The 26,778-nt window shown below is 35.3% G+C and overlaps 1 protein-coding gene across 3 annotated transcripts in view; it reads left to right on the top strand.

The window, feature by feature from the left end:
• DPYD (dihydropyrimidine dehydrogenase) overlaps positions 1-26,778 on the top strand; it is an 844,938-nt gene that overhangs the window by 337,847 nt on the left and 480,313 nt on the right. For all 3 annotated transcript variants that reach the window (XM_007977863.3, XM_007977867.3, XM_037982468.2), the window contains 3 exons: positions 4,319-4,426; positions 6,137-6,306; positions 24,052-24,262. In XM_007977863.3, the coding sequence (XP_007976054.3) occupies positions 4,319-4,426; positions 6,137-6,306; positions 24,052-24,262 (489 nt within the window). The remainder of the gene's footprint in view (positions 1-4,318; positions 4,427-6,136; positions 6,307-24,051; positions 24,263-26,778) is intronic.

The following is a 26,778-nucleotide window of genomic DNA, read 5'->3' on the forward strand; positions in this document are numbered from 1 at the left end:
CAAAAGTCATCCTTGAGCTATGCTTATTACTCTGTATCTACCAGCAAATGTCCATTGCTGTTCATTTCATTGTAAAATAAACTCCTACCTCTCTAGAATGACCCATTGGTAGAATGAGTCTTAGTAATAAAATAAAACTACGTATTTTCGCCTGCTTTTATGGAATTGAGATGAATTATTTCTCTACTTGCCTTGGATGGGGTGACTGCTATAAGATTTGCTTCATTTACACTTTGGAAAAAATTTACTCTGCTACTCATTTTCCTTTCGAGGTTTTGGTAAGAATTAACTAATTTATAGTTGATATATGCACAATGTAGAAAATTTGGAAAATAAGGAAATAATAAAAATTGGAATATCCTTAATACCCACCAGAAATGATCTCTGTTTCGATTACATGGTTTATATTAATACTCTTTTTACAAAATTTGAGTTATACAGAGTTTTGAATCCTGCAGGTTTAAGACTGTATTTTGATTACAATCTTATACCATGTTTCTCGAATATTTGCTGTTCTGTTGTCTTTTTCTTTTATATGGTAAAACTAATTTCTTCATTCACCTGGTATTCTGGTATTCTCTCATCTTATTTTACTCTTTCTGTATTATCATTTTTGTGCATTAAACCTTTTTTTGCATGTGTCAGTCTTTTCTAAAAATAGATTTAAAACTGTTTTCTAGATATTGAATACCAATGTATATTTTCACCAAAAGAGGATGAAAAGTTCCATGTCTACCCTTGCTGTATAGTTTAATTTTCTTAAATATTTTTCTTTTTATAGGGAAGTTATAATTTTATTCTTTAATTTGCACTTTAATGACTTAATGGAGTTAATATTTTTAGTGCTTATAAGTGATTTATATTTTTTCTTCTCCCAATTTTTATTATTCTTTTTTCCGGTTATTTATTTATATATTTATTTATTTATTTATTTATTTATTTTTTATTATACTTTAAGTTCTAGGGTACATGTGCATAACGTGCAGGTTTGTTACATATGTATACTTGTGCCATGTTGGTGTGCTGCACCCATCAACTCGTCAGCACCCATCAACTCGTCATTTACATCAAGTATAACTCCCAATGCAATCCCTCCCCCCTCCCCCCTCCCCATGATAGGCCCCTGTGTGTGATGTTCCCCTTCCCGAGTCCAAGTGATCTCATTGTTCAGTTCCCACCTATGAGTGAGAACATGCGTTGTTTGGTTTTCTGTTCTTGTGGTAGTTTGCTAAGAATGATGGTGTCCAGCTGCATCCATGCCCCTACAAAGGACACAAACTCATCCTTTTTTTATGGCTGCATAGTATTCCATGGTGTATATGTGCCACATTTTCTTAATCCAGTCTGCCACTGATGGACATTTGGGTTGATTCCAAGTCTCTGCTCTTGTGAATAGTGCCGCAATAAACATAGTGTGCATGTGTCTTTATAGCAGCATGATTTATAATCCTTTGGGTATATACCCAGTAATGGAATGGCTGGGTCATATGGTACTTCTAGTTCTAGATCCTTGAGGAATCGCCATACTGTTTTCCGTAATGGTTGAACTAGTTTACAATCCCACCAACAGTGTAAAAGAGTTCCTATTTCTCCACATCCTCTCCAGCACCTGTTGTTTCCTGACTTTTGAATGATTGCCATTCTAACTGGTGTGAGATGGTATCTCATTGTGGTTTTGACTTGCATTTCTCTGATGGCCAGTGATGGTGAGCATTTTTTCATGTGTCTGGTGGCTGTATGAATGTCGTCTTTTGAGAAATGTCTGTTCATATCCTTTGCCCACTTTTTGATGGGGTTGTTTGTTTTTTTCTTGTAAATTTCTTTGAGTTCTTTGTAGGTTCTGGATATTAGCCCTTTGTCAGATGAGTAGATGGCAAAAATTTTCTCCCATTTTGTAGGTTGCCTGTTCACTCTGATGGTAGTTACTTTTGCTGTGCAGAAGCTCTTTAGTTTAATGAGATCCCATTTGTCAATTTTGGCTTTTGCTGCCATTGCTTTTGGTGTTTTAGACATGAGGTCTTTGCCCATGCCTATGTCCTGAATGGTACTACCTAGATTTTCTTCTAGGGTTTTTATGGTATTAGGTCTAACATTTAAGTCTCTAATCCATCTTGAATTAATTTTCGTATAAGTAGTAAGGAAAGGATCCAGTTTCAGCTTTCTGCTTATGGCTAGCCAATTTTCCCAGCACCATTTATTAAATAGGGAATCCTTTCCCCATTTCTTGTTTCTCTCAGGTTTGTCAAAGATCAGATGGCTGTAGATGTGTGGTATTATTTCTGAGGACTCTGTTCTGTTCCATTGGTCTATATCTCTGTTTTGGTACCAGTACCATGCTGTTTTGGTTACTGTAGCCTTGTAGTATAGTTTGAAGTCAGGTAGCGTGATGCTTCCAGCTTTGTTCTTTTGACTTAGGATTGACTTGTCAATGCGGGCTCTTTTTTGGTTCCATATGAACTTTAAAGCAGTTTTTTCCAATTCTGTGAAGAAGCTCATTGGTAGCTTGATGGGGATGGCATTGAAACTATAAATAACCTTGGGCAGTATGGCCATTTTCATGATATTGATTCTTCCTATCCATGAGCATGGGTGTTCTTCCATTTGTTTGTGTCCTCTTTTATTTCACTGAGCAGTGGTTTGTAGTTCTTACACTCTTCCAAGACTAAACCAGGAAGAAGTTGATTCCCTGAATAGACCAATAGCAGGCTCTGAAATTGAGGCAATAATTAATAGCCTACCAACCAAAAAAAGTCCAGGACCAGATGGATTCACAGCTGAATTCTACCAGAGGTACAAGGAGGAGCTGGTACCATTCCTTCTGAAACTATTCCAATCAATAGAAAAAGAGGGAATCCTCCCTAACTCATTTTATGAGGCCAACATCATCCTGATACCAAAGCCTGGCAGAGACACAACAAAAAAAGAGAATTTTAGACCAATATCCTTGATGAACATCGATGCAAAAATCCTCAATAAAATACTGGCAAACCGGATTCAGCAGCACATCAAAAAGCTTATCCACTATGATCAAGTGGGCTTCATCCCTGGGATGCAAGGCTGGTTCAACATTCGCAAATCAATAAACATAATCCAGCATATAAACAGAACCGAAGACAAGAACCACATGATTATCTCAATAGATGCAGAAAAGGCTTTTGACAAAATTCAACAGCCCTTCATGCTAAAAACGCTCAATAAATTTGGTATTGATGGAACGTACCTCAAAATAATAAGAGCTATTTATGACAAACCCACAGCCAATATCATAGTGAATGGGCAAAAACTGGAAAAATTCCCTTTGAAAACTGGCACAAGACAGGGATGCCCTCTCTCTCCACTCCTATTCAACATAGTGTTGGAAGTTCTGGCTAGGGCAATCAGGCAAGAGAAAGAAATCAAGGGTATTCGGTTAGGAAAAGAAGTCAAATTGTCCCTGTTTGCAGATGACATGATTGTATATTTAGAAAACCCCATTGTCTCAGCCCAAAATCTCCTTAAGCTGATAAGCAACTTCAGCAAAGTCTCAGGATACAAAATTAATGTGCAAAAATCACAAGCATTCTTATACACCAGTAACAGACAAACAGAGAGTCAAATCATGAATGAACTTCCATTCACAATTGCTTCAAAGAGAATAAAATACCTAGGAATCCAATTTACAAGGGATGTAAAGGACCTCTTCAATTTTTATTATTCTTTATGTTTCCGTTTAAAAGCTAATATGTTCCTTACTGATTTTGAGAAACTTTTTATACAGTAAAGACATTTAATTATTAAAACATTTTCCTGGTTAATAATTTTCATTTTAATTCATTTATATTTTTGAAATTTAGCAGTGGTTGAATTATTGTGGCAAAACACATTATTTTTTCCTTTAACTTTTTTCCTTCTTTAAAAAAGAAATGATTTTACTTATTCAGGAATTAGATAAATATGTACCCATTTTTAAAGTATTTTTTATATTTAGTACTTTAGTATAACTGAAACTGACTTATTTATGACATGAGGAAAGAATATAACCTGATTTTCCCTATAATGTTATATATGTTTATGTGTGTATATACATGGTATGTTTCCATATATTTATAGGTATACATTAATGTGTGATTTATGATGTGTACTTGGTTATGTATTAAAGATATATGAGATATACTCTGAGATCTGTTAGGCTGTCTTATGTACATTTTAGATTTGCTTACAGATGTTTTCCTGTAAGAACAACATTGTTTCAAAGATCAAAGTTTTCTTTTTTGTTTTAATATCTAGTAGGAAAAGCTCCTCCTCCTGTTAATGATATTTTATAAATTTGATTAATTAGGTTTGCCAGAACCCAATAAAGATGCCATCTTCCAAGGCCTGACGCGGGACCAGGGGTTTTACACATCCAAAGACTTTTTGCCACTTGTAGCCAAAGGCAGTAAAGCAGGTATAACATATTGTCTTTTATGCTTAATTGTGAGTATGCTGTTTTATGTATTATAAATTAATATCAAGATCAAGCTCAGATGCACATTGTTCAGATCTCACACCCATCCTTGCCTAATACCCCAATGTAAAGTTTTTTTAAAAAAAGTCCAGATATAAGAGTTTGCCAGAAGCATCTGTTTGTTCATTCTTCCAATAAAGCATCATCATAAGGAGTTTTCACTGTAATATATATATGTCTAAACTACATCATGAAAAATTGCTTCGAGGTAAGCAAGTCCTTAACAAACATTGGAAGATGTTTTTCAAAGAAATGACATTACCTTCAGTTTGGGAACTATTTTAAAATAGGATGAATCATCACATATCTTACATGATTTGTACCTACACAGGCAGAAAGTTTGACTGTCTTGTCTTAAACAGTTATTTTATGAAGTTAAAATAAAATACTTTGAGAGACACCCTATCACTTTATACACCCCAAGAAGAACCACCTGAATGAGGGCTGTACCCTGCTTTGGCTTGACCAGAGTCATTGTCTTAGGGGAAAATTGTAATATTTTATCCAAACTAGATAATCTAAATCCTTCAAACATATGTTTTTAAAGAGGTCTGAGCCACAGCTATTCCTACAGTAATTACATGTAGAAATGATGCAAACTTTGAGGCTTCTCCCAGAACTTAAAACAGTAAGAAACGTTCTATGTTAAATTATTTTTCAGAAGTTTACAGCTAAAGATGCATGCCCTCTCCACCTTCTTCCTCCCAGTAGAACTGGATGTTTGTATGTCTGAAACTCTTTCTGAGGAAGGTCATAGTGCACCTAGCTTATATTTGAAAATTACAGAGTGTCCCAAGTACAAAATCTTACGAGCAAAATGATTACACTTATTGAAATTATAGGTTTATTCTATTCTTGGTACCTTTCAAAAATTATAGTAATTTATCTTATGAACAGTTTTATTTAATCTGATTATACAGTGCTACCTAACACATAAAGAATATTTGTATTTTACTTTTTTTACAAGGATCTTCATATGGACACCAAATCTTAATAGAGATGACTTTGAGAAATGGATGCTTAGAAAGTCATATTTCTTTTACTGCCCAATTTCACAAACAGAACCTGAGGAAAGCAGTGAAAGGGAGAAAGGTTTATTTGAACTATTTCAAGAAAATAGTTCTCAGAAATTCTTCAGTTACATAAAGGATACTTATTCAGCATGTTAATATTCAAAGTTAACAAAATGTATAACAGAGGTATGTGTTAGAAATTATATGAGGTAATGTATTAAAAATGTATTATAATGAAATATTGCAAACTGTTAACACAGATCATAAGGATCACTTTTTACTTCTAGCAAAAAGAAACTTAATCATGCTAAGGTAAAGATAGATATCACAAGTTTGACAAAGAGAGTTTTAATTGATTGATTCCAGTCTGTTATGACCTAAACTCCTGAAATGTGTTGTAGGAATCCTAGAAGAAAAAAGAAACTAAAGGTACTGACTATGAAATTACATATATGAGCATATTTTTAAAATGGGAATAAAACTGTCTTTCAATGAAGCAGAATAATTTGATAGTGACACTTCATCCTGGAAAACTGCAAGATGCAATTTTACACTGCTTTGAGTACAAGTATCTTTTGAGCTGTCATGCAGAAATGGTTTCTCTACTTGAAAATGGGGTTTTCCTTTCATCATTCAGGAATGTGCGCTTGTCACTCTCCATTGCCATCGATACGGGGAGTCGTGATTGTACTTGGAGCTGGAGACACTGCCTTTGACTGTGCAACATCCGCTCTACGTTGTGGAGCTCGCCGTGTGTTCATCGTCTTCAGAAAAGGCTTTGTTAATATAAGAGCTGTCCCTGAGGAGGTAAAATGGAACCTTCAGAAAATATGGAGTTGTACTCCAACAGATTTTAGGAGATTAAACTGTTAATGCTTAAATCGCTAGAATCTTGAATTGTCAAATTCAAGTTTAAAAATTTCGGGGCTACACATAATTGTTTCTTTTCTAATTCAGACATTCCAAGTAAAAGAAAATTTGTAATAGTGATTTGGATAAAATGAGAAATTTAATCTTTGTCAATATTCAAGTGCTTCTTGTTAGTATTAATGTGTTTGAAATGTATTCTATTTAACTAGTAACAATGGAAAGTGCTAAGTCTTCTATAACCTGAATAGTAGGTACTCTTCACAAAATATATGCATATTAGAAGAATGTGGTAATAAGACATATTCAGGGTTTTCCGTAAGCCAGTTTACAAACTGCATTCTAAGATGTATACCTTGGTCATACTTTCAGTCAGTTCATTATTTGTGAAGCAAACAGAAAGAAAAGGGTGTCATGTATATTTTTAAAGAGCTCTAAGATAAGCACTACTCAAAATTAGTAATTGGTTAACACACTAAAAATAACTTGTTTAAAATAATTTCATTCTTACCAGTGACTGGTGACTAGTCTTGGGTGAGTTATCAGCTATTTACATGTACTACAGACTTCTCAAATTTTAATGCTATTAGAGAAATATAATACCTTATAAAGAATATTAGTTCTGAGAACAAGAACCAAATGTATTTATAGAAAGATAAATTACTCATTTTAATCAAATCAGTATTATGAACTTGACTTACTTCGGAATGCCTGAACATGTTTGGAATCTCTGTACTAGGCAAGAATTATAGCTGTAGTCAATAGGTAATTTGTCATATGTAGATTACCCACATTACAAATTAATCTTACCAAAATATCAGGGTCACCACTGGTTCATGGCTGAGTTTCAAATGCCATGTTTATTCTCTGGACTTTTCTCCATCCAATCTACCCTTTTTAGACTTTTTTTTAATATATAAAATCCAAGGTAGTCTTATGATCATAGGGTTTTTTTTTTTTCTGGAATTCTGTCTTAGGCAATAATTAGTATAATCATGTTTTCTTTACACATAGAAAGAAACATTTAGGTCTTTGTATTCCAGTGCATAGCACAGGACCTGGCACGTAATTTGTACTTCAGAAATAGGTTTTGAGCTAAACATTTTAAATATTAAGTCTTATCCTTCTAATTCCAGTGTTAGAAAAGTTTTCATTACCAAAGGTGACTTCTTGAGGGTTGGAAGGGGAAGATGATCCTGACTGGCAATATCAATTTACTTCGTATTTTATATCGTAGTCATCTTCCATTTGCAAGGGTCACTGGAAATGAATAGTGGCTATTTCTTCTGTCTTAGGTAGAACTAAGACGCAAACAAGCTGAGACCTGATAAGAAGAGGGTAGTGGTATGAATTTATTTACTCATTCATTCTTTCATTCAAATTACATTTATTGAGCATCTGTTATGTACCAGGTATTATTCTGGGCAAATTAGATACAACAGTCAGCAAACCAGTTAGAATTTCATGCCCTCATGGCTTTTGTACCTAGTGAGAGAGGATACCCAATAATTAAACAAATAAACTGTCACATAAATAGTATATTGAAATGTAGTTAGAACTGTGGAGAAAAATTAATATAGGACTATACTGAGTGTGTGAGAGAGGAGTATGGTGGAAGAGAAGGCAGGGTTTGCCATTTTAAACAGGGTGGCCCTGGAAGACCTCTCTGATAAGATGATTTTTAAACAAAGAGATGAAGAAATTGAGGGAAAGTAGGCATCCAGGAGATAAACATTGCAGGCCAAGCTAAATGCCTTCACACTTTATTGAGGAAGCCTTCTGGATTTGTGGAATAGAAAAAATGTCAGTATCATCAGAATAAAGTAAGAGAGAACAGAAAATGTGACAGACCAGATGATGTATTGTAGGCATTCATAAGACCTTTAGCTTTTACTCTTATTGAAAGAGAAAAATCACTGGGCTGCTTTGAACAGAGATGTGCCAAGCTCTGATTTAAATTTTAAAATGGCTACTCTGCTGAGAATTGACTGTCGTCGGGTGGCGTCAGAAGCAGAGAGGCTAGTCAGGGGCTAAGTAAAACAGTGAGCTATTGGTTAATGTGAGTAGATTACAGGAAGCACAGGATCAGAGTAGAGACATAACACCTTATAAGGCCAGAGCTCAGCTGCCTGAATCTTGATTACCAAAGTGTTAAAAAGCAACAGATCCTTGAGATAATAGGTAACCTGCCTGCAGTAGAGCTTAGTAGAACTCAAATGGGTCTGGTCTTATTTAAAACTAGAAGAACAAATGTTTGAATGTTTGAATTATTTTATTATTAGCTTACAATTAACCAAAATTTTATATGATATTAAAACTAATTGACTTGGAGCTTCATGAGAGAAAGGGCCATGATCATCTCTCTGGGTCACATTTACCTTCCCCCTGTTTAGCACATTGGGTACTACCTATAAAAGATTCAACAAATAATTGTGGAATGAACATTTACTAGAGGGAATCAGCATCCAAGGCTTTCTAGCATTACAGGGGCTAATACCTTCCAAGTTAGATAAATATTATAATCGTAGGCCTTTGAAGGTTTATCTCATAAGTTTAGGCAAAATTTATCAAAGAGATGGAATAATAAGTAATATATGATTAGATTATGCAAAATTTTCAGGATTGATTCACTTACCAGTGCTAATACCATGTAAGAATTGGGAACTTTGGCATTCATAGACCTTTCAGTGTTAATCCTTTATGGCCGTTGCTTGGTTTTGTATGCATCAAAAGAGGAGCCACAATATTGCAGTGCTGACACTCATGAAACTGGAAAATCAAGAGAGTAGAGGTCCAATATCATGTATCTACTTCAAGATACAGGGTTTGAAAGGTTAGGTCTCGGACATATTTTTTAGCCAACATGAAGAATTTAATATTGGACCTAATTTCTTGGGTAATTGTTTTCTTTCTCCTATGCTGTCTCCCCTAGTACAAATTTCAGTCACATTTGGTTACTTTAGAGTCAGTGAAGATTGAGGAACAGGGACATTTAGAGGTTTCCTCAAATATGTGTGTTGTTTAATGGTCATGGACTCTTCAGTGTAATTTGGAAATAACATGGTTTGTCAATAAAATGCCTCACCATTAGGCATGTCAGCATGTATATGTCTAATGGTGCAGTCTAATTCTCACTCTTTGAGTGAGGGAAATACAGAAAAATACAAAGTTTTCTTATCCTTGAGTGACAAATATGAATTATGACAGAAGCCAGTTACATTTAACATGGTGTATTAGTCCATTTTCATACTGCTGTGAAGAACTGCCTGAGACTGGGTAATTTATAAAGGAAAGAGATTTAATTGACTCACAGTTCAGCATGGCTGGGGAGGCCTCAGGAAACTTATAATCATGACGGAAAGCAGGGTACTTTCTTCACAAGGTTGCAGGAAGGAGAAGTGCTGAGCAAAAAGAGAAGAGCTACTTACACAATCGTCAGATCTGTGAGAACTCACTCACCATCATGAGAATAGCATGGGGAACCACCCCCATGATTCTCCGTTGACAGGTGGGGATTATGGAGATTACAATTCAAAATGAGAGTTGAGTGGGGACACAAAGCTTAACCATATCACATGGAATTGTTTGAGATCATGTATATTATGTGGTTAGTAACCAAGAACTATATAATTAGACTCAGGAATGTTTTAATCCACAAAAGTAGGAGACATCATCTAACAGACTCTTGTGGTGACAAACACATCCCGTTGTAGAGATTTTCAAATGTTAGGGTGCATTAAGTCACCTAGAGGGCTTGTTAAACACAGATTGCTGGGCCCTGTCCCTAGAGTTGCTGATTCAATAGGTCTGGGGTGGGCCTGAGAATTTGCATTTTTAACAAGTTTCGTTGTGATGCTGGGGTTGCTGGTCCACTATTCTGATGTATCATCAATGTGCTTTCCAGCTGTCTAATTAGAGTCACAGACAGTGTGCTGTGTGGAGGTACTTTCCATCTTGGCTAAGAAAGCATTAATACTAAAGGACATAGGTTTGATGAAATGAAGATATGCAGGCATCATCAGCATATTGATGTAATTCTGATTCCAAATGTCTTTCCAGCTCCCTTGTGGCCTCACACACATGCTAAATAGGATGCTACTGACAAACTAGTGCTTCTCAGCCATGGGTCCTTAGGGAAACCAGCCAATCACTCGGCACTATCCTCTAAGAAGATGAGGAAAAATCTGTTAATAATTCCCTCCAGTGCTTTCTGCAAGCTTAAATAGGTGAGATTAAATTTCACAGGATAACAGAATCCCCCAAAATGCTGGCATTAAAAGCTGTTGACAGATCAGATAGAACTGCAAGAATGCTTTAGGCAGTTGGGAATCCCTAAAAGGAGGCATGAAGGTTAGGACTCAACAGACCTGCTTGAGTTGATAAATTTAAAGGGTAAGGTTAGGGAAGGACTTTATAGTTCTTATTAATTATTACTGAGAAGAGTATGGTTTCAAAATTACTTTTAATAGCACAATCCCACACATAAAGTGTATTTCAAAAATCTGTTGTTCACATATTCAGTTTTCCAATAGCAGCAAAACATGATTGATCATTAATTCTGCTACATTTTTATGGGGTCTACATGCTACTCCCTGGGGTGCCTTGGCTTCCCTTTATTTGTTTGTCAAGATGGTAACTGATTTAACTTTGATATGTCAGTTTTTACGTGTTTTAGCTATTGAGAGGGTTAACTGTTTTGATAATTAATGCTACTTTATTATTTTAATTAGAAAAATAACAATACCAGATTGCTCAGTCTGCTTGTCAAAATTTTCTTCATCTGGTACTACAACTTTGAAATAGCACATCGTTTAAAAGAATGAGCCTTTTAACTGATTTTTTGCATCATCACACAGCATACCCCATAATAGATCATTTTTGTGTCATGACCTATAGGCCTCTTCTCAGATATTTTTAATATCAAATGACCATGTTAAAGGTATGTCTATAGATAGTTTTGTCATCTAAGTCTTGTGGCTAAAAATGCATTTTCTTTTTTTTTTTTTTCTTTGAGACGGAGTCTCGCTCCGCCTCCCAGGTGGGAGTGCAGTGGTGCGATCTCAGCTCACTGCAAGCTCCACCTCCCGGGTTCACGCCATTCTCCTGCCTCAGCCTCCCATGTAGCTGGGACTACAAGTGCCCACCACCACACCTGGCAATCTCGGCTCACTGCAAGAGCTCTGCCTCCCTGCAAGCTCTGCCTCCCGGGTTCATGCCATTCTCCCACCTCAGCCTCCCAAGTAGCTGGGACTACAGGTGCCTGCCACCACGCCTGGCTAATTTTTTGTATTTTTAGTAGAGACGGGATTTCACCGTGTTAGCCAGGATGGTCTCGAGCTCCTGACCTTGTGATCTGCCCGCCTCAGCCTCCCAAAGTGCTGGGATTACAGGCGTGAGCCACCGCGCCCAGTGTAAACTTGCATTTTCTACAAGTAACTGATGCTTTCTAGTTTTAATTTAATTAGAAGAAATATGAATCTGGGACTATTTTTAGAAAATAGCCCCCAGAAGCTGACAAATTTAATTTGATTTACTAAGGGTGATGCTTACAGCAACTCTTCAGTGTTTGGCACCTGTATATCATTTGATTTCCTGTTCTTCATAGAAAGTAATCAGAGACATATTGACATGGTTTGCTATCTGAAGGTAGCTGAAAACAAACAGCCACACAAAATCTTCTCTTGGCACAAAAAGCTAATTAATAGTAGCTAAGGGCTCCCCTGGTACTAAAATATTAAAGTACACCTTGAACACTTTATGATGACAGGAGGATGACACATTCCAAGGATCTGTATACGTGTATCCTTTTGAAAGTTGTGGAACTTCAGTGTAGAGTGGAATAGTCAAAAAGGAATTACATTTGGAGCACTTCGTTCTTGATTTACATCCTAGTCTGAGTATGCCCATCTATAAAATTAGTGTTGTAATTATATGCTTCTTAAAGTATTTTTTTCCATTCCTTGTTCTATATTTTTAACATTCAGAGAAATATATATGAATGATGTGGAATCTGGACGGGAAGGCTCTATTTCTTCACAGTGTGACAACTCTATGTTGAAAATTTTAGCAATATGTATAAACATTACACTTAAAATAAATTGCAATTAATGTATCCCCAGCCAATTGGTGAGGTAAAATCTACAATATTCAAGACATGAGTATAAAGAACTGACAGGTGAAATTGTCAGAATTCTATAGTACATGTGATAATTCAGATGGTGAGTGGAAAAAAAAGAAGACTGCAAATAGGCCAAGAGCCAACAAAAGCTTGTGCCCGTTTAAGATTACATATTTTAAAAGCATAACTATTTTCAAAATTCTGAGGGAGGTTGATGTGTTATGTTGACCAGGAATATCTGTAGAACTGAAAATTATATGCTTTTAAAAAATCTTTACTAATCTTCTTTCTCATATGTGTGTGTGTGTGTATGTGTGTGTGTATTCACAGATATGCGCACAGATTCATTAAAAGTGAACATTTTTACCTGGTGTGTCACTGTCAGGCCATATTTAGTAACAATACATTGTTATTACTGTATTTTTTTTCATTTTAGTAGCTTATAATGAAAGTTGTGTATAAGATTACTTTATTCTTGCACCATCTCTATGGTTTCTTCCTTATGTTTGTCCTTTTCCTTTCCCACTTGGTGAGATTTGGCTTTCCATTCAAGGATCTTTTGTGAGTTTTGTTCACTTCCAGCCTAATATAGCCAGCTTGCTGAGGCAATGCCCATACCAATAGTTGTCCTATTAGTCCAGTCTTTTTCTGCCGCACCCGTTCAATGTAAATGACCTAAATCTTCCTATAACCTTGGACCACTTTGCCAATTTGCTGAACTTTTTAGTGTCCTCACACAACCTGAACTTCGTCATCCTTTCAGATGGGCATGGGTCAAACATTGTACTTCTTTCTCAGCTCTTTGGAAAGAGGGAAAGACATAATTGTTCTGTGAACATGGGAAGGTGTATTGAAATACCTTTTATGGCTCTTTCTTGCTGTCAGAAGTCACAAAGGAGTTGAACTTCCCTTTGGCCACTGCCTGGCAATAGCTGAAAGTAGGAGGAGATCTATATGCTCTACTTCATTCATTTTTAGGTGAACATTAGAAGCCCCTCTTCATTTAAAAATATTCACTTCAGCTTTTCAATATCTTTTCTTGTCCTATAACATGAAAATATTAAAAAGTAATTTGTATAGTCTATTAAACACACATTAGTCAATGTATATGCTATTTGAAAGACAAAAATAAATGAAAAATACACATGAATTAACATAAAAACAGAATTGTCATTCTTTTAAAAAGTGATTTGTTAAAAATTTTAAACATTTTTGTCTAAAATTCTAAATTCTAAAATTCCATTCTACCTTTTCATACTATACTGAATTTTCACAAGTTTCAAAAAGATAAACATATACAGGTCCTTGGAATATGTCATCCCCCTGTCATCATAAAAGTCTTAGAGGTGTACTTAATATCTTAGTAGCAGGGGAGCCCCTAACTACTACACAAAAACTCATCCTTCAAGGTCTACTCCAAATGTCATTTTTTTCTTGAAGGCTTCCTTAGTTCCCTACCAATTTAACTTCTCTTCTCTGTGGACTTTTATAGCCCTTTATGCTTCCTGCTGTTAACAGAATTTATCACATATGGTACTTATTACTTTATACTTATTCCACAAACTGAAATAGAAGCTTCTTTATTGGATTGATGAATTCAACTTGGTATCTGACTCAACATATAGTGCATTCTTTGATTCAAGGTGGCAGACCAGTGAGGCATGTTGGATTAACCAATATATTAAAGGCATTGAAAACTTCCTAGGAAAACTTTAAGTTCATATGAAATTTTCAAAATATATAATTTTACATACATACATGTAACTTCAAAATTATTTCTGATAGCTTTTAAATAAGTACACATTTTATTTTAAACTGTTAAAAAATATTATTGCATCACATTTTTATGTGAATCTAACATTAAAAGTAGACTGAAAAAAATAAATTATCCCTAGTTTTCAGTCTCTTAAAAGATAGCTGAAAACTAAAAAAAGAAGGAAATACAAGCAAGTAATATATAAAAAGCAAAAAATAATAAAGATTACTAGAATCCGAGAGTATTAGCAAGTGGCAGAAAGCAGATGATCCTGATCTGTAAAGAATTTGTATATGGAGGCATTTTAAGATTAAAGGAGGAACTACAAAGGCACCAAGTTACACAGAATGGAGTTTTGTGAGATATTCCAACGGCTGCCAGGAAGGCTTGAATCCATCAAAATCTAAGATGAAGAAAATAAGTGTTAGTCAAGTTTAAGAAAATGTCATCAATAGTAATTGAATAGTGTTTAAAAATACTCTTTTTGGCCAGGTGCGGTGGCTCACGCCTGTAATCCCAGCACTTTGGGAGGCTGGGGCAGGCGGATCACAAGGTCAGGAGCTCGAGAGCATCCTGGCTAACACAGTGAGACCCTGTCTCTACTAAAAATACAAAAAAATTTAGCCGGGTGTGGTGGCGGGCGCCTGTAGTCCCAGCTACTTGGGAGGCTGAGGCAGGAGAATGACATGAACCTGGGAGGCGGAGCTTGCAGTGAGTGGGGATCCCGCCACTGTACTCCAGCCTGGGTGACAGAGTGAGACTGCATCTCAATAAACAAAAAACAACAACAACAACAAAAACACTCTTTACTTGTTAAAAGAGATGTATTTAATGATAGTTGTGCCAAGGCATTTTAAGCCTCTAAAGCCTCTAAATTATTCCTTACATTGCATATCTGGGTTTTGCAGCACAATAGTGACACAATAAAATTAGTAAGGACTCAGTTAAGGGACGACTATATTTATCCAATGTGTAGTACAACTCTCATTTGGAGAAATGTTTCTTTATGTTCAAGATTCTTCAACTTTAAAAAACTTAACATGAAAACATTCTATGTGTGAATGAAGCCTAAAATGAAGACCAGGTACTAAAAGAAGGAATGTCAATTTGTGGTCTCAGCAAACTTTTTTTGCCTAATTAAAAGAATAATTGCAGAATTTGCTTGTACAGGCCAGAGATTAATTAACATATAAAAATTGTTCTACATTTCACCACTCATCATAAATATGTATAAGTCAAAAATTGATAAATATTTTAAAAACTGTTTAGTAAATTAAAGAATATGAGATCAAGTGTGAATGGGCCAAGTTTGATGCCTCTTCTTTTACCCTCCTTCAAGTCCTTGATAACCAAGATAAGTAGAAGATTGGATTGTGAAATCAAACTCATATAAATTAAATGACACTCTGTATCAAACTTGATTATTAACTTCGAGGATACAGTTAAAAACAAACTGTCAGGTAAACAAGAAGTGCAGGACTGCCACCAACAGAATTCCTGAGGTTCTATCTTGCTGCATTAGGATTTGCTCTAAACCGGATTAACATGTGGTCATGTAAGTAGCTCCATCACTTAGATCAAAGAAAGTTGTTTCACTTATGAGACATCTAATTTATACTCAGATAGTTATGTAACTTGCATTACTCTTCATAGTGATCTGTGTCCCTTAAATTCACCTTTCCGGGTTTGTTTACTATAGCAATCCTAAACTAACAGATAGGCCATGCCAAAAGCATTCCATTGCTAAGGACTCTTCCACTTATAAATGACAGTAGTTTGTTTCCCAGTAGGATGCTTACATAAACCAAGCTGCTTTCCTTCTTTTCTTCTTGAGATAAACTCCTTTACCCTTCCACACTCACTTCTTCAAAGAGAGAGAATGGATTCCATACAAGAACTTCCTAATAACTAATTCCTTTCCAGTGATTAACTCTTACATTTCCTTCAAGATTAGCTTATATAGCACCTTTTCCATGCTGCCCTTTATTTTTTCTTTTTTTTTCCCTTTTTTTTTTTTTTTGAGACAGGATCTTGCTCTGTCACCAAGGCTGGATTGCAGTGGCGTGATCATAGCTCATTGCAATCTCTAACACCTGGGCTCTACAGATCCTCCCACCTCAGTCTCCCAAGTAGCTGGGACTACAGGCAGATGCCACCACACCTGGCTAATTTTTAAAAAATGTTTTAGTAGAGATGAGGTTTCTCTATTTTACCCAGGCTAGTCTTGAACTCCTAGCCTTAAACAGTTCTCCCACCTTGACCTTTCAAAATACTGAGATTATAGGCCTGAGCTGCCGTGCCCAGCAATGGTGCCCTTCCTTGATCTGCACTACTGCTAGGCAAAATGCCCATTTATGTGCCATTCGAGTATACTGCCTTTACACATGACAAAGATTCCTAACTCATTCAATTTTTGTTTTGAGACCAAGTCTCGCTCTGTTGCCCAGGCTGGATTGCAGTGGTGCTCTCGGCTCACTGCAAGCTCCACATCCTGGGTTCATGCCATTCTCCTGCCTCAGCCTCCTGAGTAGCTGGTACTACAGGTGTCTACCACCACACCCAGCTAATTTTTTTTTGTTTGTTTGTGTTTTTAGTAGAGACGGGGTTTCACCCTGTTAGCCAGCACGGTCTCGATCTCCAGACCTCGTGATCCGCCCTCCTTGGCCTCCCAAAGGCCAAACTTCAATTAGGCTCCTGAACCTTCTCCAAGGCCCACCTGTGTACTTCCCTGTAAAGTCCGGTTTTAGCAAGAACCCTCCATTCTCAATATCTGATGACACTTTTTATCCCCCAAATGAGAGTTAAACTCCAAAAACAGAATGGAAAGATAGGAATTAATAGCCAAGGAGTAGGTTGTGAGTCAGTAGATAAAATATTACTGAAAGGAAACATCAGGGTAAGGCTTTATCCTGTTGGCTAAATCAATCTAACAGGATTCTTGCAGAAGACAGGCCAGGGTCAGACATCACGTGGGTCATAGTGGAGGATGAGGTACATAATGAGATATTGAAGATTATTAAATATCAAGAGTGAGGAATTTTGCTAAACTGACTTAGCAGGGTTCTTGCTAAATCTGAATTTTACAAAAAAGCACAGAAGTGGTCCTAGGAAAAGGTTCAGAACCTGACTAAATTTGGGTCAAGCAAATTATGTTTGTTGTACATTATTACCTATAGATGCTGGTTTTCTGCTTCTATGAGATTTTTAAGGCAGAATTTATTTTACCTGTAGATCACAGCACTGTTTTTGTACATAATATTTAACAAATGTTTGGTTAGATGGCTGGTGCTCTTACCACATGGCTCTGAATGTTTCTTGTACATCCGATAATTTAACAGTGATGAAATGAGATGATATTTTCTAGGTTTATCACTCGCCAAAGTAGACTACTAAATAATTTTGCTTCTAAATAATATTTTTAGGTTTTTGTGTTCATATAGAATGGATAAATCGTCAATTAGTATTAGAGGGTAATCTTTACAAAGAATGTTGTTTCTTCATATTGCTTCTCAAACGTCAGTTTATTAGAAGTTATTCCAGAATTTAATGTATGCTGGTTTTGAGCTTCGCTCATTATAGTTTATAACCTATTCTTGCTTTGCCTATGTGCAATCTAAAAGTGAGTTGACATCATGCTTTTAATTACAGAAAATTAAGTTGTTTCGTAATTTCTAGAGTATGATGCCTGTAATATTAATCAGACCAAATCATCACATTACATAAAGTTAATCATTAAAATGATGATCATTATTGCATGCGTATAGCATGCTATTTTTATTTTACTCAGCATCAGCCACATATCTTTCCTGAATATGGAGGTGAAAATCAAAGTTGAGAATTTTTTTTAACTTTCCCTCTACTGTGTAAAAAGAAAGTGACAACCTGATTTGTCAAATGTAAGAAATGGACCCTTATAGCTGCTTACTACTTTATTGGTGGAGATTAGGAAAGGAGAGGTTGGCATGTTTGCTTGATATACCAATTGTCCCTCATAAGGACATGCTCCATCAAATAAATATATATGGGTACCATGAGGAGAAGCATTCATATCCAGATTCAGAGTTACTGATTATTAAAGGTTATTGACAAATGTTAGGTGTTAAAAGGCACTAACACTCAGATCTGTGAATTACTTGTCACAGAAGGCTGGTTACTTTGAACAGTAACGCTGCATATGGTTAGACCACCAGTCAGTTTGGTCCATGTTTTCTGATAGCAGCATAAATGACAACTGAGGAGGAACACCATTTGGTTTTTTATTTCAACCTTGCAACATAGGATGATCTGGTCAGGTAGCATGTCTTCTGCTGTGTCCTGTTACTTACATTGAGATGGGTTTTTAATGGCCATTCACTCAGTATACTACTAGTTGGTTGTACTTTCCTTAATTTGAATGTCCTTCAGATTTTCATAATAATTCGTCATTCATTCTAGTAAACAAAACTTTATTCAGGGTCTATTGTGTGCCAATCATTTTGATAGACACAGATCGGGCTGTGACCAGTCTTGATGCCCTGTCCTTCCATGTGACATTCATTTGATACCCCTTCATTGACTTATTGACTGGCTTGCATTCTGATTTGCTGGGTGTCTATCTTAATGTTCATGGGCTTATACTTATCAATTGTTGACTATTTTAATATCACTCTTGGGCATAAAGGATAGAATGTTCAATAAGATATTCTTCCTCTACTGAAAGAGTGTTGAGAACGAGTTTACTATTGAACAAACTTATTTAAATTGTATGTTAGTTTTTCAATTTTGTATCTTAAGATAGTCTGTTTTGTGTATCTAATATCCACTTTGTGAAATAGTACTTTTTTTTGTTCTAAATTTACTCTTTATCTGGATTCAAGGTGTCTCTATTAACTCGTTTACAATATTGGGTTCATAAGTCCATCACGTGGTTCCTGTATTTCATGATTTTATAGTACTTGTAAATGTGCTTAGACTGGGAAGCTTGAGTCTCCTTTTCCCACAAAGGGACCTTTATTTAGCCTAGCCCTTCATCTTTGACTTTAGCTTTTCCTTTTCCACTTTGCTTTGTTTGAGGTTCAGCAGTTAGAATCATACAGTGTCATTATTTCACATATACTACAGTTGCTATTCTTGAACATAATGAAGACCAAGTAGGATGTAGTTTCAGCTGAATCCTAATTTCAGATAAGATTTTTCATCCCTTAGTGTATTTTTGGCTTCTATGAGCCTCAGTTTCTCCTCTGTAGAAAGAAAATAATGCTTGTCCACAGATTTTATTTATTTTTTTTCTTTGTGAAGCCAGCAAGCAGCAGTGTGCCTAAGGCTGTATGCTAAGTGTGTAAAATCATGCTGATGCCCAGTGTGGTTTTTGGCTTTTTGCAGCACAGCAGGGAGACAAATCAGTTTGAAACTAAGTACTTTTATTGTAACAAATATACGGGTGTCATAACATTTTTCTGTTTGAAGATTGAGTTACATGTAAACCATTATATGTATTTTCTGTATGAAGATTAAGTGAATTACATGTAAAGCACTTAAAGGAATACTTTTAAGTGTTATAAATACCTATTATTATTATTATTTATCTTGTTATAAAACAAGATTTATGGCTGGGCGTGGTATCTTACGCCTGTATTCCCAGCACTTTGGGAGGCTAAGCTGGGTGGATCACTTGAGGTCAGGAGTTTGAGACCAACCTGGCCAACAGGATGAAACCCCGTCTCTGCTAAAAATACAAAAATTAGCCAGCCATGGTGGTGGGTGCCTGTAATCTCAGCTACTTGGAAGGCTGAGGCAGGAGAATCACTTGAAACAGGCAGGCGGAGGCTGCACTGAGCTGAGATCTTGCCACTACCCTCCAGCCTGTGCAACTGGCAACAGAGCGAAACTCCATCTCAAATAAATAAATAAATCGTGTCACTGCACTCCAGCCTGGGCAACTGGCAACACAACGAAACTCCATCTCAAATAAATAAAATAAAATAAAATAAAATAAAATAAAAATAATAAAACAAGATTTATAACAAGACAAATAATAGATTTGTTAAATAGTGAAAGTAAATCTTTATGATGTCCAATAATATTTCAAAGTATATTTCACTTCACATATAATGTCACAATTTTAATTTAGGATTCTTTAAGATGAGAGCACTCCTTCAGTGATTGGGATAGGTTCAAAATAGAAATAAAGATTTTATTACTTACAGTTCCTGAAGGGGAACACATTATGCACAGAGGTCACACACACGGAGGTCAGGGGTGCATGGAGAGAGAGAGAGAGAGAAAGAAAGAGAGAAAATGGGACTTGCAGGCCAGTGCCTTTATTTGTGGATCCAGGGCGTTATACAAACGGGTTTCTCGTGGGTGGGAAATTTTAACTGATTGGTTCAAAGCACAAGTTCCAGGACATCAAGCAGTGACTGAGAGTCAGTCATTGTGGTGTGTCTGCACAGTCCATGCAGGGTGGAGGGTCAGCAGGACCAATCCAGCAGGCTGCATCTACTCATTTCATAGGGAAGTGGTGATCAGGGAGCAGGTGTATAAGGCCAATATCTTGATGCACCACACTGAGAAATGGGGGTGCTGCAGGGAGGTAGAGTATAGAATTGGAAACTGTGTGTGTCAAGGGTAACGGAATCTTTTTTCTGGTATAACGAAGTCCAACTTATATTTAAAATAGATGTCAAGGCAGCATAAAATTATAAGCATTCACTATACAAGTTTACCCTGTATTTTCATTGTCCTAATATTTCCCTATTTCCCAAGATAAATCTTAACATTATCTCACTCTCCCAATATTAATACTTTCCAAACAAATATATATATATGCAAATGATATAACCATTTTTTCTTTAAACAGTTTTCCCTTTCTTATGTAAAATGGAAAATCTAGCTATCAAGTAGCAAAATAGCAGAAAGTGGTGTGATTTATGTCTGTTGCTTAATAGTCTAATTCTACATGTATTAGTGAGTGAAGAAAATCTCTAAAGTTTGAAAAGCAAAAAAATGCAGACGAATCTCTGTGGAGTCCAGTGTTCGTGCCATCCCCAGTGTACTGTGGGATAATTGGTAAGAATGCTAAATATTTGAATACATATAATCAAACCTGGTACACATAGAAAATTACGATGTGAGATGAGCATATACTAAAGCCATTTTTTTATGTTTATATCTATGTATGGTTATACAAAGTCCTCAAAAATCAAAACGATGGTGCGAACATTACTAAAACATGCTGAGGCATTCAGTGATGGATAATATTTATTTTAAATTCATAGAAGTTTTTGATTTGTAAGTCATGTCCAATTTTTGTTTCCAAATTTAATGCCAAATTTGCCAAAATGTATAAGAGATTATCTCTATGTCATAGTAAATACTGTAGAAGTATTAATAGATAGCAAAGATAGAGTGGGGCCAAACAGATCCTAAGTCAATCAGTGAGACATATTCCCAATGGGTACGGCATAGCGCAGTGTTTCCTTTCTGCCCTCCACAGAAAACAGTACTGTTAGAGATACACATTGTATATTGATTTATTCAAACCATAAACATTTGGAGTTGTTATTCAATCAAGTGTGGCATTATCATTAACACGTAGCACCACTTGCCATTTTGAAACACAATAAACTGGTTTATATTGTTGAGTTACAAGGTGATATGTGGCATAAATGTGACAAAAGTGATACAGAAAACATATTTTACATATTGGAATCATCTTTATTTTGTAATTTGAATTATTCAAGGAATAGTTTACCTTCTAGAAATCATACATTTTTATTTTGTAGAAAATGAAAGAGGAGTCTAAGGTACTAACCTTTGTTATTGGGCCACCTCTCTCTTGAAATCACAATCTCATTTCTAAGTGATATTGAATAGCTGAAGAATGATTCAGAGAAAAAAAAAAAGTGAATTCAGAAAATAGTAACTATGAATACATAGCCTTCTAGTTACTAAGTTCTGCTTTAGGCATTTTACATTTTGGAGTTGTTTTCAGTAACACCGCACATACCAATTAATGAGATGGTGTTCTCCCCATTTCATATATAAGGAAACTATCCCAAAGAAACAGCAGAGCAGATTTCAAATTTTTTTCGATTCCACTTACCTGTAATCTTCCTTTCTGAGGAGTGAGCAGTTTTATATCAACTGTTTTGTATATTTACCACCATAACATCCCACATGTTATTTTTTTATATTGCTAATTTCTTGATTTTCATAATAACAAGGGAAAGATTGTGTAATAATTTGTATGTGGGTCCAATTTTTAAGCCTTTAATGACAATATTTTTCAAAATCCTAAATAAGACATAGATTGAATAGCTTCATAATAATGTATAGTATAGGTTAGTGTTTCCCAACCATTTTATTCTTACCCCTTTTGGGAGTATCTTTAGATTTTTCTTAATCCTCCCTGCTATAATTTTAGTACCATAGGTATACTGTATAACTGTTTATATACTTCAGCTCTTTGAAGGGACCACACCATTATGATATCTAAGGATTTTTTTTTCTTTTCCCTAAGAATTAATTTTTGCTCCCTAGGGGCAATATTACTGTCTTTGAAAATGCGTCATAGAGACCAAGTTCTGAGCCAGTCAGCTATAATCTAATAAAGACAGTGGTTAACAAAGTATCTTCTGTGCCCTAGAAGCATAGCATCACCTGAAGAATTTGTTAGCCATGCAAATCCTCAGGCCTCACCTAAACCTCATTAGAAACTCTGAAAACGGGCCTGTGCAGTTTGGTTTAAGGAGCCTTCCAGGTGGTAGTGATTCAAGGCACTAGTTCTGGATAGGTTGTTGAAAAATGGACCCATGACCTGATTACAGCATTGAGTTAATTACTTTATGTCTCAGTTTTTCCATCTTGACAAAGCCCAGATAACTCTTAGTTTGAAGCCTCATACACACAACCTCAGTGGAAACATTACTCAGGGATCCTATTGAGAATCCGCCTGGCTTTCAGAGTGAAGGAAAATAATAAGACTGAACATCCCAAAACACTTCAGTAGGACATTTTTGCATTTTTTTAAAAAAGAACTTCTGATTACATTGACAAAGGTCTGGATTGCTCCAAAAGCAATTAATGGAAAAATAAGCAAATGAGTCAATATTAATATTCTGTCTCAATGAACATTCCATTATGCATGTGAAAACAAACAGAAACCAGGGTATCCAGATTTTATGGCAGAATGAATTATGTTGGAAATGGGGAAGAACTGGGGATTCATCAGGAGGACATACTTGTTTCACTGTCTTCAATTTTTCATTTATAGTATTTGCTTCTGTTGTTTTATAAAAGGAAGAAATTTTTTTTAAAATTTATTTCTTAGTTCTGCAGAGCTTCTCTAGTCTTTTTCTCCTACCTACCATTCTAATCATGTACTTGCACAGATTGGCTCACCCACTTTATTGACTTTTTTCCAGCTTGGATGTATGCAGCCTGGTAATAAACAGAAGTATTTATTTTAATATGCAGCATGATTTAAAAAGAGAGCTTTATCTACTGAATTGAAAACGTAAAAATAATAGGCTACTATGGTCAGAAACCTCACAAACTACCAAATGTAGAGCATGCAGTACTTAAAACTTGAGAAATACCTTATGATGCCGTGATCTATAAATGTCCACATTACTACTCCAATTCAAGACTCCCTGAGTCAGTGATTTACAAAATGCAAATAACTGGTAACTGAAACTCAGATTTGGTGAAAGAAAAAGCTGCATATTGACTTATTATCATAAGCTTTAGCATGTATAATTCAATTAGAAATCAAATACTGTATGGAATAAAAAACATTTTCAAGTTTCTTTTCTGTTCTGTTTTGTTTTAGATGGAACTTGCTAAGGAAGAAAAGTGTGAATTTCTGCCATTCCTGTCCCCACGGAAGGTTATAGTAAAAGGTGGGAGAATTGCTGCTGTGCAATTTGTTCGGACAGAGCAAGATGAAACTGGAAACTGGAACGAAGATGAAGATCAGATGGTCCATCTGAAAGCCGATGTGGTCATCAGTGCCTTTGGTTCAGTTCTGAGTGATCCTAAAGGTACAGTGCTGGGAGCTGAAATGTGTGATGCAATTGTCTGTTATTTTAGTGCTATAATAGTTTCTAGCTTTCAGGGAATTGTTTTTCACTTTAACATTTATTTTTCTTTCTAGTTAAGAAGTAAAAGCAATCTTGATTCAAAAGGCTTAGAAGTGGTATTTAATGCTTATACAGAATTATTTTTAAAGTGGCAAGAATTGAAAAGAACATTAATCTTTCTTTTATAACTAAAACACATATTCTACTCTATAACAGTATTTGCCTTGTTTCTTATAGAAGAATTGCTTTTTCTTCAATTAGACTAGAGTAAGAAAATGAGGCAGAGTAGTTGGAACAGCCAGTCTTCAATGATTCAGACAAATTAAAATCTAATGAATGGCCAAAAATAGAATTTGTGTTTATTACCATCCTTGTGCCAGATCATCACTTCAGACGTCAGAATTATCAAATTAGAAAGTTTAAATGTCTGTCGTTTTCACCTGGATGGCATGAGTGAATATGCTAAGAAAAAACAAAATGTTTTTTAAAAAGATAATGAGAGAAAGAAATGTTTTATATAACATTTCAATTGAATAATGATTCAGTCAAGTAAGACTACTTTACATTACACTTTTCCCACATACAGTGTTTTTGTAGGTCATTATAGATGAAAGCTTATGTATCTAGGTACCTTCATTTTACAAATCCTTTTACCTTTTAATTCATATTATTGAAATGACAGTTAACTCTGTCATTCTGTGAAGGGAAAATAAAATATGTTTTTCTAGGTCAGAGATTCATTAAGAACAACCATATCAAAAATCTCTCTAAACCTGATGATTCCTGTCTATGACTTCCTACTATATCCATGCTAAAATGACATTTTTTTTGTCTGAAGTTGGAAGAGATATATACATGAAAATGTATATTTTTATGCCACAGATAAGTAAAGGATTCAACTAGTCATCAGATATTTTATCTGCAGGACATCAAACATCTTGGTATTTGGAAACATCCAGATGTTTAATGTCATCAAGATAAATGTTTTCAAATAGCTGGATGATGGCCTAAATTTGTCACTTTTTATGTAGATATTTATGTGGTATGTAGACACAGTCAGAGTATGGTTTATTTATTTAACTGAATTCAGGAAGGAAAAAAGAACAATATGTAAAGTGCTTATAGTATCTTAAAAATCCCATTCTTCTAACTATTAAATAATATGTACATCACCAAAAGTTGAGTAAAATGTTGAATCATGTTTAACTAGCAATTCTGTTGATTATTTGCCTATCCAAAAAGGTTAGCTTAACTATTTAAACTTATGTTTCATAATTGACAATCCTAATATTAATAAAAATTATCTTTTCCTAAACAAACCTAAACAGATTTGACTCAGAAAACAGCTTTTGCAATCTCAGATACAATTTTATAAGCTTGTGCTTGTATGTGTGTGCGCGGGCATGTGTATTTGTGTATGCATGTATGAAGAATAAAAGATTTAAGTTAGCATATAAAATATGAAGGAGAAAATTTCATCTATTAAAGTTTGACTAGGTCATTTCACAATTTATGCATTTTATTACAGAATTTACTGTGTATATTTCTTCTAGTACTTCACATATGCCACCCCTTACACATTTAGAGAAGTCAAGGAAAAAAATGTTTCTTCGCTATGTTTTTTTTTTTTCCACTTCTGATTTGAAATTATAAACTGCCTGTAGAAATTATCCTTAAGTAGAATTACTAACTTTACCAGGAGCCTTCAATGTTTACATTAATAAGACGTTATTCTCCAAGTGAGAGGGGAGCTGGCAGAGCTGCAGTGTGAGATATCATTCATTCCTGGACTCCCATCCAAATGTTTTCGATACTGTTCTTTTGGATGGAAAACATTAAAGAAAGGAGTCACAGAAGCAGTATTTGTTAGAATTTGATCAAGAAGGTCTTACTCAATAAATTTAAAATCTTAAAGTTTCAAAGTCAGAAAACTGTCATGTGCACACATATATGTAAAATACAATGAAAAGCATTTTATTGGAAGCAAGCTGTCCATTTGGGTAAGAAGAAAAGATATTCATGTTAACTGTCTTCAACCATAAATTCTGCCCCATCCTAGCACTATGTGATATCATTTCTGCATGGTACCTAGTGATTATCACATATGTGATATCTGTTTTAATGCATTCATCTCTTAAAATGTTTACTTCTCTTTCCATCCCTCTACTTTTTTTCCTTTTCAACCTCACTTTGCACAGACTTCAATGAACTGCATGTCAAATGCAGTGACATTTTTTCAGTCCTTATTATATTTTCTACATTTTATAATTGATAATGTTAAGAATTCTGTTTAAAATGCTCTCCTCCAAGTCACTTAAACTTCCTGAGGCTCAATTTCTTTATCTACTAAAAAAACAAACATAATAATACCTTATCTTTCAACCTCTCAGAACTATTGTCAGAATTAAAATGAAATAATGTAAAAGACTTGGAAACAAAACTAGAACACATTCTTGTTTGTGACACTTTATTTCCTT

This window comes from Chlorocebus sabaeus, chromosome 20 (genome assembly GCF_047675955.1).
Source record: "Chlorocebus sabaeus isolate Y175 chromosome 20, mChlSab1.0.hap1, whole genome shotgun sequence".
Taxonomy (NCBI): Eukaryota; Metazoa; Chordata; class Mammalia; order Primates; family Cercopithecidae; genus Chlorocebus; species Chlorocebus sabaeus.